Source organism: Poecilia reticulata, linkage group LG22, assembly GCF_000633615.1.
Source record: "Poecilia reticulata strain Guanapo linkage group LG22, Guppy_female_1.0+MT, whole genome shotgun sequence".
Classification (NCBI taxonomy): Eukaryota; Metazoa; Chordata; class Actinopteri; order Cyprinodontiformes; family Poeciliidae; genus Poecilia; species Poecilia reticulata.
Window position 1 is genome coordinate 1,279,976 of NC_024352.1, and position 12,843 is coordinate 1,292,818.

The 12,843-nt window shown below is 37.9% G+C and overlaps 1 protein-coding gene across 2 annotated transcripts in view; it reads left to right on the plus strand.

Annotated features, from left to right (window-relative positions):
- The window catches only part of LOC103458084 (protein jagged-2-like), a 98,866-nt gene that overhangs the window by 61,854 nt on the left and 24,169 nt on the right, over window positions 1–12,843 (plus strand). For both annotated transcript variants that reach the window (XM_008398653.2, XM_008398655.2), the window contains exons 6-9: window positions 9,097–9,227; window positions 9,371–9,490; window positions 9,590–9,703; window positions 10,790–10,903. In XM_008398653.2, the coding sequence (XP_008396875.1) occupies window positions 9,097–9,227; window positions 9,371–9,490; window positions 9,590–9,703; window positions 10,790–10,903 (479 nt within the window). The remainder of the gene's footprint in view (window positions 1–9,096; window positions 9,228–9,370; window positions 9,491–9,589; window positions 9,704–10,789; window positions 10,904–12,843) is intronic.

Below are 12,843 nucleotides of genomic sequence, written 5' to 3' on the forward strand. Positions count from 1 at the left end.
TCTGTGGTCTAAGTTAAAATATTAGGATTTATGGGGCCCCTGAAGCTCTGATGGAGCCGCTGACTTAATTTGGATTTAACAGAAGTAGACATAATTGATATTTATTTTAATTGTATTTTTTGATTTGTTGTTTCTAAGACTAGTTGTGGGTTTATAAAGCAGTTCACTGACGATGTTTTCCCATAACATATAATTACCCAGTGATATTTTTACTTTTATTGTCTACTTAACATCTTTTAATACAAAAACACGGTGGACCGCCTCGGTGCCCTGACCACCAGGCTTAGCAAGTTTTCTGGGGGAAACCCTGCTGTGGGATTCACTCTGTTGACATATCTTAGTATAGTAAATCAAACTAAGACTACTGCTTAGTTTGATTCAGTGACTACCACTCCAACTTAAGTCAGCAAAGTTGGAGCTGCAAAGTATTTTTGATAAGTTTTACTCAATACAATAAAGGTTTGTTTATATACTGGACAATACTCAGTTTTGTGAAAATTATTGACATAACTGTATTAAGTAAATGGAACAATGTATTTTTCTGAATACATGTTGTTTTCATGCATCTTGGAAAGGTTAAGTACACGGCCTTTAAAACTTTCACATTTCATTATAGATACAGACTTTAGTGTGCTGGATTATACACTGTAAAGCCTAACAAGTTCACAGAGCTCAAACATTATTTTGTAACAAATTACACAATAATATTTTAGTCATGTTTTTAAATCTTTTAAGTTTACATAAAATAAAAATTACAGGTGCAGTTGCCTTAAATTATCTCAACATTGTCTTATAAATATTGATATTTCTCAACTTATGATTAGGGAATATTTCACTTAAAATGTTCAATATATTCAAATCATATAATGCTGGAAATACACAGACATTTTTCAATATTCCTCAACTCAATCTGGGGGACATTCACTCAAAATTAACCCTATACTGAAATACGGAAGTGACACCACAGTGACAAATGAACAACTTTCTTAATTCATTTTTTGTTATTGAATACAATGTGCTTTCAAGAGGAACAAAGCAATCTGACCTAGTTCTGGCTGATCTATCACCACTGTATTGCAGTGGACCGCATGCACAGTGAATTTCAGTTTGAGACTGACGACTATAAGCTTTGCGCATTTGGTTCTTACTCTCAGTCCGAAATTAAACAAAATAAAGACAGTGGATAATTGCTTTTTTATAGAAAATGTTCAACCTTCATACTAAGRATTTTAATCCACACTGAAAAATTATGAGAAATATAACATTTATGTAAGAAAAATATTAATAGTTTCAGGAAATATTCATGCTTCCCAAAATGCATTGCAAGAAAGCTCTCGCAGCTCTGTTGTGAGAGGCTTCTGCTCTTCTTCTCTCTGCCTGTCTTGGCCGTTTTGGCCCCGTTACCATGGTAATTAATGACTGCAGCTGCAAGCATAGACATAAGAGTTAGACCCTGCATGGGCTGCTCCGGTGCAGGAAATATAGCGGCCATCTTGGAAGGGTCTTCCCTCCTACTTTGCTCAACCAAAACAGCAGAAGATGTCTCAGTACTGAGGGATATTGTTGTTCGGATCGATGGACTATTGATGTGAGGGCTCGACAGACAATATTTCACAAGTGAGATGGACATATTATTGTGTATATATTGTGATTACWATATTACTTTACTGAATTTATGACCACCGGTGAGATACGAGCTAATATTAGCTACAGTGCTTGGTGTAATATGGGGTTCAGCCCCRYTATGAAGGCTAACTGAGATTCTGTAAACCTAAAAAATAATTATGCTCTAACATTGGCTTAGATTATCTGACACAAGAGCCTACATTGGAAATGTGACAGTGTAACGGATATTATAAAACTTATATTACTTATGACATTCATCAGCAAAGTTTACACAGGTGATAAAGACTATTATTTATGTGTAATTCTTTCACTTTATCAAAAGTAATATACCTCCCAAGTCTTCCGTTTTTGTTTTGAAGGTTTCATAAAGACACGATGTGAGGAGGAAGAAGAGGGAGATATTTTTAAAGAGAGACAGATTCACTGCAGCACGGATGAATCTCACATCGGATTTTGGACTCAATCTCAGCTGTTGAATCACTCTGAAGCTTGAAATCCTCGACTGGAAAACAGCTGACAGATAATATATATTAGGCAAATATTCACCACCATCATCATCGTCGCCGACCTGCGCATCCAAAACGTGCCGGTTCCTTAACAGGTCGCCTCTTTAAGTGGTGTGACCGGTTCACACAGCCAACCGGTCATTTCAAGTTTGACCTAGGCTCAGCTTCCACCACAAGTTAAAGTAGTAACATATAGTAACATATTTACATGTTTATATGAATATATACATATAAACATGTATCTTATATATATTATTCAGTATTAATCATTATTAATTTGTCATTATTAATCATTATTTATTTGTGTTTGTATATTTATATAAATATGTATTGATATTACTAAATAATTTATTAAATAAATTATGAATGGCTGTGTGGTTTGTAAAATGCTCATCATACATCAATATCAGAATATTCTATTCCTATTCTATTGTTTTCCCCACTAAGCGTATTTAAATATCCTGAACTATGTATCAATGCAATTAAAAAATACAATTGTTTACAAAAGTAGCTTTGACAGATGTTTGAATATGCCTTCCAGTAACAAAAAGGGTGTTATGGTCGATTAAATGCACTGATATGTCATTGTGCCTGCTAGACATATAATGTTGAGTGGAGTGGTCGACCCTTCCAAGATGGCCGCCCTAAATCTCATCAGCGACAACGGGCCAGAGCGGTCCATGAGGCATCTATTCTTATATTAGGTCTATAGCTGCAAGTGTGTGTGTGGGAGAGATAGAGACTGTGGAGCCTCCATTGACTTGTATGGGATTTTGTCGTTTTTTGCAATTTATGTCGTCATTTTAACACAGAATGTCACTAAAAAATAATAGCGCACTTAACRGGGAGTAAGCTGCATGTTTTGATATCACTTTTGTTGGGGTGCATGCAGAGGTTAGGGCTTAATGAAGGGTGACGTAAGAAGAATAAACAATAAAGAAACACCTTATTGGGTGTAGAACAGGTTCCTGCCATGCATTGCATGGGCAGGCCCCAATAAAGGCAAATTCAAGACGGCTGACTCATCTTACCTGAGGGAGAGATAAGACCCACCCACCAGAACATCACGGCACTACACTCAAACCTTTTGAATGTTCCACACAAATTAGCTATAAAATATTGAGCCCTGTTCAGTTAAAGTGGCATAAATCTCAACAGAGCTCAAAACTTTATAGTTTGGTCAACTCCATAACAACATTTGACTGCTGTGAACTTATTAGTTATGAGCTAKTACAACTGTTTGGGAATACAGTGTAGCTGCAAGTTATCTCTGAGCAACTTCCTTGTCACTGGTTAAGAAATATATCCCAACAGCTTTATGCTGCCACSACCATGTTTCACTGGGAAAATGATGTTTAGAACAATGTGCAGTCTTTGTTTTTCTGTTTTTGTTGGAATATTATTGGAGAACCCAACCCTTGAAAGTTGTGGTTCTATAAACTGGACTACAACTTTCCTGTCTGCTGTGTTTCTGATGATGCTGTTTGAGCTTGAATCTTTAGCAAACCTTTGGAGCCAGAACCATAACCGCTGCTGCTATATGTGCAGTTGGACTCTGTTTACCAGTTAGTTGACTTTTAAAGGTAGTTGCTTTCTGTGTGCATAAGAAAGGTAGTTGCTTTCTTTGGGAATATGTCAACATTTTCTATAACCATATTTTCCTTTCCTTCCAATTTACAGATAGTTTGTACTTTGTGTTCCTGATAAAATACAGTGAAAATAACAAAATGACAAAATGTGAGCAACTTCAAGATGTATGAATCCATTTGCTGCCTGTGCAGGATGTGCATAAAACATAACTTTCTGGACATGTGTGATGTGTTTAAAGGGGCTGGAATTATGGATGGTATGAAACAAGATAAAATCTGATCAAGTTAAACCGTCAAGCTGGAGTGTTATGTGTATGTGTCATCATTAAGCAGCAGGTTAGTGATTAACCTGAGGACTACAGTGTCTCCCTGTTGCTACTGTGTAGTGCTCTATATCACTACTGTTTGATCAGCATCTATTTTGGAGTGTTTGTGGGAGCTAGAAAAGAGGGTTAGAGAAGGAGGGAGTGGTGGTGGATCCTTCCCAAAATAGACCTGACAGAGAAATGACAAGACAGGTGGCGGCAATGTTACGCAGTGGCCTTGAAATAACAGAGCTGCTATAAACCAACAGATTAGCTAACCCTGAGCAGGCCTSCCCTTCAAGATGACAAACTCTTGTTCCACACAGACAACCGGTCATTCCAAGTTTGACCTCAGCTCAGCTTCCACCACAAGTTAAAGAAAAGATAGAAACAATGTTTTTTTTATTACACAAAAAGGAAATTTAGGCACAACAGCAACAGATATAAAGTATCACACAAGTAGTTCTTAGTATTAAAAACACACTGTAAAACATTTGAAGATGGTTTAACTTGAAAATGAAAATCCACCTGCTGCCTTGAAAATGCAATTTAAGTCTATAAGAAACATGCATTGGTTTTAACTCTGAAATTAACGTTCATGAAGTTGATTTAACAACAAGAGACAAATGATCTAAGCATTGTTTTTAAGTTAATTTATCTTGAATTGTGAGTTTTAATTTATTAGTCCCCATTGCCCCCTGTCACTTCTTTCTCTTTCCTCAGTCTGCCTTCTGCTCTCTCTCCTCACTTTTGCAACCCGTTAACCCAGGTCTATTGTTCCAGCATTAACTCTCCCAGTATTTAATCACACCTCCTTTATTTACTGAAAGTTAGTTACTCATAGGGAAGCACCGATCAAGTTTTTTGCTGCCGATACCAGCAAAAAACCGATTACCCATGAGGCCGATCTCTGCCGATCACCAATCTTTGCCGATTGCCTGGAACGGCTGTTAATTTTTCACTTTAGGTATAAATGATACTAAGTGATCTGGCAATTGGTATCATTTATACTGAGTGCAATAAATTCAGAATAAATTCACCAGTTTTAGACATAAACATGTAAAATACTTTCAGGCACAATACAGCAGCTGTTCAGTCAAAAGGACAACTGAAAAACCTGGAATCAGTAAAATAATACTTAACAGTAAAGCTCTCTATACTCTAAGTTATTAGTCAAATAAACCTGCCAAATAATGTAAAGTAATAAAGTCAAAGTCAACTGCAGAGTGCATTAAAATCCTAAATTACTGAATCAAAACTTCCTGATAGCATATCTAGCTGATTAATGCTGGCTGATCTGACCGAGTAATTCTGCAGAACACAGAGAGGAGATTGATTATTTTCAGAGAGTATCTGTCTTATGTTAGGACAGCGAAAGTTTTAATACATATCTAAAATCGTTTGGTTTAAGTTACATGTTGCAGCGTTAAGCAGACATTCGGTGTGAGAGTTTACTGCGGGTGGAAGTTGAGCGGCGCTACGTCTGAATATTACCACCAGGGCTTAGCGGCGGTCCAAGAGCAAGAGCAGAACCAGCGTCTTACACCGTTAGCTCGAAGATTTAMATTTTTTGGGGGGATTATTTGTTTATCTTCCTGACCATGATGCTAATCCGGGTGTCCTTTTTTTCCTACATTGAGCCTCGATGTAGTCGAACTCCGTCAAGTGCTTGTTTTTTAAGTTCCATATTAGATTCGTTGTGTTGATGCATTTTGAAGTGGTAATGCAAGTTACTGTATGAGATTGTTAGCTGTTAGTGGACAAGATTGTTGGTTCCTCTCTGTTTATGACCAAAAACACACAATGGCCACGGACATAACTTGAAACTGACTATATTAATAATACATTAAAATGTATTGAAAATGAACCAAAAAAGGTCAGACATTAGTTTTAAAATGTGGTTCAACAAAATCATAAAAWAACAAACTAATGAAACAAATTTGAAAAGTAATGATGGTATAAGATATGAGCTGTTCTGAGTCATGGTGCACTGCAGACAGAGCAGTTATGATGGTTGGCATATCTCTGTGTGCCTTAAGTTGCTGCAACTTTCAAACAAGTCACCATGTCAGACTTCAATAGGATCCAAATCAAGAGCTGAAACAACAAATGAAAACTGAATTTGAAAGAAGATAGTCCTACAAACACATGCACACACAGACATAAACTAAACAGTGTCTGTTGAGAACTATCCACTGTTCTAAAAATAGAGACTGTCATTCGGTTTGATGATGATTTTCTGGAAGCAGATTACTGTGATAACATTCTGCTTTGTCAGCACTTGTCTGTGCAGTCTGACCCTCTCTCTGTTGATCTTTAGCCTCMATCACCAACAAAACACTGAAGGATTATCATTATTCTTTATTTTRAACCAGAGTTTATCTAAATGGTATCCAGCACTGTTCACTGGCAGCAATTACTCCCAAAGCATGAAAGGCATTTGTTGCATTTATTGTCACCTCACTCTGCATATCTCAGTAACCCAAATTGCAAATAAGACGGTCAGTTTTCTGTGATAGAACTTCTTTGATGTCTCTGGTCACACCTGAACCACATCTTCTTCATTGGTCTTCACAGTGTTAAACAATATTCACCAAAGAGTAAATTGGTAGGATAAGTGAGTTTCTACACGTTCACATTACTACTGCAGTTATCGACTGATGACAGAAGGAAATGGCATGTGACTTTCACTAGAATTTGACAACATAGATAGAGTAAACCCAGGGGTGCTCCCAGGAATCTTGGGCCCCTTGACAAAAAATTTGTTTGGGCCCCCCCGTGCAGCTGCTGTTACAATTTATTGAGTCTATTTGACTCATTAAAAGCGTCACAATTTTAAAGGCTTGCATTTGCCTTGCTTTCTTTGGTTCAATACTATTAATTAGCACATTATTTACTGCTCATGAATTTAACATCCAACAGTCCACATCCAGTATCCAAGTAGGTTGCTTAAATTTTTTTCTATTAGTTTTACTGAAATGTCTCTCCCCATGAGCAACAGTCAAAAGCAACATGCAACCACACATAAAGCAATCCAGACTTCTCAAAAATGCTATGTAGTTGCATTTCATTCAAGCTGCAGTAGATAAGTTTAATAAAAAATATGTTTCCTCCATATTTATTAAAGCTATCACCATGTCGTAGCAGTTTGTGTTGAGACAGATAATCTGTGAAAACAGTCAATCTCCTCCATCTCCTTCCTGAATTACTATTACTGGTTAAAGTAATGCACCATTCTGACCAAAACAACCAATCAGAACTAGTAGGAMGCTCTTAGCACTGTCAATTAGCCTCATTCACTCACTGCTAAATGTGCTAATGGTGGAGAAACAACTTATCATTACAAGAAACCGTTTATCTGCCRTCATTGGTAGYTATGCTAACTAAACTGAGCATTCACAGTTTGAATYTGCACAGCTCTGTGMTATGCTAGCTGCAGCACGGCACAAATCAAGGGGGAGGAAGGATGAGCAGCACCACGTGAGATTGTGATTGACAGCACTAAAACTCTCCTGCCACTGACCGGTTGTTTCTAGCACTGGGAGAAGGCAGAGGAAATAGATTTTTCACAGATTACCTCTCATACCATACTGTCACAACATAATGACAGTTTTAAAAAATATGTGAAAAAAATATTTATATAAAAGTGACATACTGCAGCTTTAATTTTGCTCAGGAGAGGAGAGGACGGGTCAGGAGTGACGTGGGTTAGAGCTGCTGCTGACTGACTCATCTGTTGTTAAGTGGTAAAAGTTAAAGGGACAAGTTAAATATATGAATATGTTGGTAATTTTTTTCCTTAATTCATTAAATGCTAGTGAAATGGAGGCAAACAGTAGTTTGTAGCTAAGATAATTATGCTAAATGGTTGATAATCTCACACAGTCTACCCACCTCTCTTGGAGAAAAACTGGATTATAAATTAACACTCTTGCCTTTTCCTCTCTCTTTCTCTCTTTTTTTTGAAAACCTGATTTTATCATTTTTCTTTGCAGCATAGTAACTGCCACAGTCYTTCTGGTCTTCTACTGACTGCTCTAACAGCGTCACTCTCAAGMGCTCCAAGCAGGAACAAACCATTTCATGCAGGGGTGGCAAATATGGATGTGTGTTTTTAGATCTGGGAGTGGGAACATAATTTTTTTACAGCTAAAAACAATCTTTGAAAATACAATATGCTTAATTTTGTAATTGACAGGGCCCCGATTTTTTTTAAAGTTTCTATGAACAAAAAATAAATAATTACAATGTGGAGAATTGTCATCACTTTCCCCCCTTATACCACGCCCCTGAGTAAACCAATGAAAAATATTCACAAGTTATTTTTTCTGACTCTCGTATGTGAATTTGTTTTGCACCATTTGTTTTGTTTGATTTGGGGCAAAACTGTAAGTGTAAGATTTTTTTTAAGTGTGACTCAAATAATACAATCTCTGTCTTGTACTTTAAAATTTTTTGAAGAGATGTAACTGCTCTTTTGTATTTCTGAAAAAATACAGAAAGGTGTCTGAAATAAATCTATAGTTACCTTACTCCTCTAGAATTTTTTCCAAATACTTTAACTTCTCAGTTATAAACCACAATTGCTTTTGCACCAAAAATGTCTTCATAAAAACAATCATTCTGTATCACTTAAGTTACTTCAGATTGAACTTCTGAGCATGCACAATGTCATTTTAACATGATATGATATGGGACTTTGCAAAGGAACAGATTGGGTTGTTGAATTCACTCAGTCCTGTTAAGTTGCATTTAAAATAGCAGTTTCTATTACTTTAACAAGTCAAAAAAACAACTGTAAGATAAACTTATAAAAATATGCTATGTTTATGTTTAATTCCATCTCCTTCATAGTAATTAGGTTCTGAAACAACATCGCAAGCTCTGATCATCTGTTCAGTCCATWAYTTGGACATGTAGAGGAGACCTACCAAAACATGGCGGTATACCTAAAGTAAAACAGTTGACAAGGAGAGCATTAATCATAGATGCTGATGGTAACTCTAGAGGAGATGCATAGATTTACAACTCAGGTGCACAATGTCTAATAATAATACCTATGTGTTCCAGGTGTAAATATGGGTGGGATGGGCCACTGTGTGACAGATGCCTCCCATACCCAGGATGTGTTCACGGTACCTGTACTGAGCCCTGGCAGTGCACCTGTGAGAAGAACTGGGGTGGGCTGCTCTGTGATAAAGGTCAGGTTTCTCTAACCTTTGATTTAAACAAATCTATGTGTGCTATTCAAAAGTGGATAATATGTCCATGTCCCATTCCAGAAGTGCAACAGCACAAAGCTTCAGCCTAATCTAAAGAGTTTATTACTGATTTTGGTGTCCAGACCTGAACTACTGTGGGACCAATCAGCCCTGTAAGAATGGAGGAACCTGCATGAACACAGAGCCAGATGAATACGACTGTGCTTGTCTTGACGGCTACTCCGGCAAAAACTGTGAGATTGGTGAGTATGTTATTAATGCCCAAATCATATAAAAATACAACTGTTTTGTTGCATCAAATTGGAAAAAATCAGAAGTAAAATGTACAACTGTCTCTCTAGCGGAGCACGCTTGCCTCTCTAACCCCTGTGCCAACGGAGGGACTTGTCATGAAGTCCCTTCAGGCTTTGAGTGTCACTGTCCTGCTGGCTGGTCTGGACCAACCTGTGCTGAAGGTAAGATGTTTGGTTCCCTTTCAGTTCAGAATAAAGGAGCAGACAGAAAGAGCTGATTAACAGGCAGGGGCTTTTCATTGGTGGTAGCCTGTGTAGTGTAGAGCAGTCTGAAAGGAAAAACACTTTCTAGAGTCAGAACAACTTCCGTTATGCAAATTACATATTCCCTTTAAACCAACCGATTAGSAGAACTAAAATGATTTCTTATAATTGTTAAAAGTAATTKATTCAAACGTCCTAATCTATAGCAAAATTAGAGGCAACATCAAGTTTCCAAAATTGTCCATATCTAAACACAGCTGATCGTTTGCAGCATAAATTAGAGCAGAGCTAGAATAAAAACCATATTGGTTTTTATTGCAGTCAGTAGGCAACCATGGGTAGTTGAGCTGTGTCGATCCGCTCGACAACATTTGTTCTGGTTTGTGTTGCAAAAAGTTTTGGTTTTTCTGCTTTTGCTTTGAAAATGTTAATGAAAGGTTAAAGGTTAAAAGGTCAACCAGCCTTTGGTCAACACCAAATCTAACAAATTGGTGTGAACTGTTTGTGCAGTAAAAATGTATTTTGTGCCCATCATTTTGAAGATATTAATAAAAAAAGTTTCCCAAGGTCATTAGAGGTCAACCAACTCCTCTACTTCCCCCCTCCCACTCAACTACATAAAATCAAACAAATTTGGTATCAATCAACTCGGCTACATTTGTGCTGGTTTGTGCAACAAAAATGTTCATTTGTGCTGCTTTTGCTTTGAAGATATTGATGATAACCTCTGATCTTTAAAATGATAGCAACACAAACAAAAGTTTTTACTGTCCAAACCAGCAGAAGCATAGCACCAATGCTTGATACCAGTTTATTAGATTTAAAGAGGGGGGTTTTTTAACTCAATGTTTTTTATTGAAGTTTAATTCTGATCTGTATGTATGAGATATCTAAACCTTTGATGACAGACAGAGACAGAAAGCCCTAAAGGATTCAAAGGCTCCTATGGATTTTCCTAGTGTTCCCAGTGCAACCTAGAAACAACCAATCAGAGCTTGGAGGCAGGTCTTGTGATAATATCTGTCTTGTATGTTTACATTTCAGACACAGATGAATGTGCCTCTGCCCCCTGTGCTCATGGAGGGACCTGCATAGACATGGAGAACGGCTTTGAGTGCCTCTGCCCTGTGCAGTGGACAGGAAAGACCTGCCAGATTGGTGTGTTGTCCCTGTTGTCTCTGTCGCTGGTCATCCTGAGACAGACACATACCAACAGATGATCTGCTTTTCCTAGTAAAAACCACTGCTTTCAGAAAGAGCTTGGCCATTTTAGCATTTAATTGCTAACTAGTACACGTGGGATGACTTTTTACTGTGATGATGCTGGTGTGTATCCCTTTGTGCAGCAGCAACAGTGACTGTTTTGTTGGTTAACATGAAGTATTACTTCAGGAGCTGTTTCATTTCACAGTTGTACAGTAACCTGGGAAGGAACGTCTCCACATTTTGTCTCATTAAATATTATTACAAATACAAAATTTGGTGTGTTTGTATTCAACCCCTCTGATTCAACACTTGGTAGGACTTCCTACTACTGCAGGTTTGTCTCTACCAGATTTGAACATCTACAGGCTAAACATCAAAACAGCTGTAGCCAAGTCAGGTTGAATGGGGAAGATCTGTGAACAACAGTTTTCAAATTCTGCCGCATATTCTTAGTTTGAGCTTGACTAACGGCAAAATTAGGTTTAACGTAAACCATCACATTGCAGTGTCAGGTCTTCTTCAGCTTCTAACACTTTTCCTTCCAGGATTCTCCTCCACTCACCTTTAATCATCTTCCCTTCACCTGTGAGACACTTTTTTCCTTGCTGAAAAAAAATCCCCACTACACGATACTGCCACCTCTGTGTTTTACTGTGGATGGTTAGTCCAGAACATTGATTTTCATCTACACATAAGGTTTTGCATGTTGACCAAAAAGTTCAATTTTGGTCGCATGACCAGAGCAACTTCTTGTTTACTGTGCTCTCTAAAAACATATTGTCCTCTGGGGTTTTAAATGCCCTTCTTCTTGCCTTTCCTCCATACAGACTTGATGTTGCTGCATTTTAATTCTTGTCCTGTTGAGTGAGCCCCTCACTGGAGCTGTGGATCTTTGCAGTTCCTCCAGAGTTACTATAGGGCTGTTGGCTGTTTGTTGATTAATGCTCTCCTTGGTCAGCCAGTCAGTGTAGGAGGACGTAAATGTCTCAGTTGGTCCATCCTCTCTCTATGTTCAGGTTGAACAGAGAAATGCTCAACACTTGGGACTTTTTCTGTTCAATTCAGCTTTTATGTAGTGCCAATTCACAGCAAATGTATTCTCACGCCMCTTTGCAAAAACAAAAATAGTTGATTCAATCCAATAATAGAAGCAGATTCCAAGTAAAGTACATACAACCTAAATTGATCCTATTTTTTGAACAGTTCAGGCAGCTTCTGTTTATTATTCAAATTGGTTAGAGTTTTTATCAAAAGAAACTCATAAAGCTGCCCTGAGTCAATGACGAGCAGCAATTCCTCCTAGAGGAGCATGTAGTGACAGCAGACTGTTGCTTGCATTGTGTTGTTGACCTGGCAGCAGCCCCTCCGATTAACCATGCGTGCTTTAGAACATAACTCTGCTCTAAAACTTCTTCCTGACATGTCTGCTGTGTTTGTTTTTCTTCATGATGCTGGTTGTTCTCTTATGATCTCTAGCAAACCTCTGAGGTCAGAAACAGAACAACTGGAGCTAGACTAATATTCAGTTACACGCAGTCAGACTCACTTTACCAATTAGGTCACTGCTGAAGGTWGTAGTAGCTTTCATGTAGGGGTATCAAAGTATAGGGTTATGAATACAAACGCACACCAAATTTTGTGTTGGTCTCTCACAATGAATAAAAAACAGAATGCATATAGCTTTAAAGCAGTATRAAAACTTTTACAAGGTTATATGTGTGTTTGTATCTGTGAGTGTGTGTGTGTTTTCTACACCCGTCCCCAGCAGTGGTAGTGTCTGCAACCCAAGCCAGGTGACTTGAGTAAAGCTAAAAATAACCACCGCGTGGCAGCTGCTGGTCTTGGGAGCAAATATCATCCTGTAAGGGGAATTGGGGGGAGGGGCAGAGGGC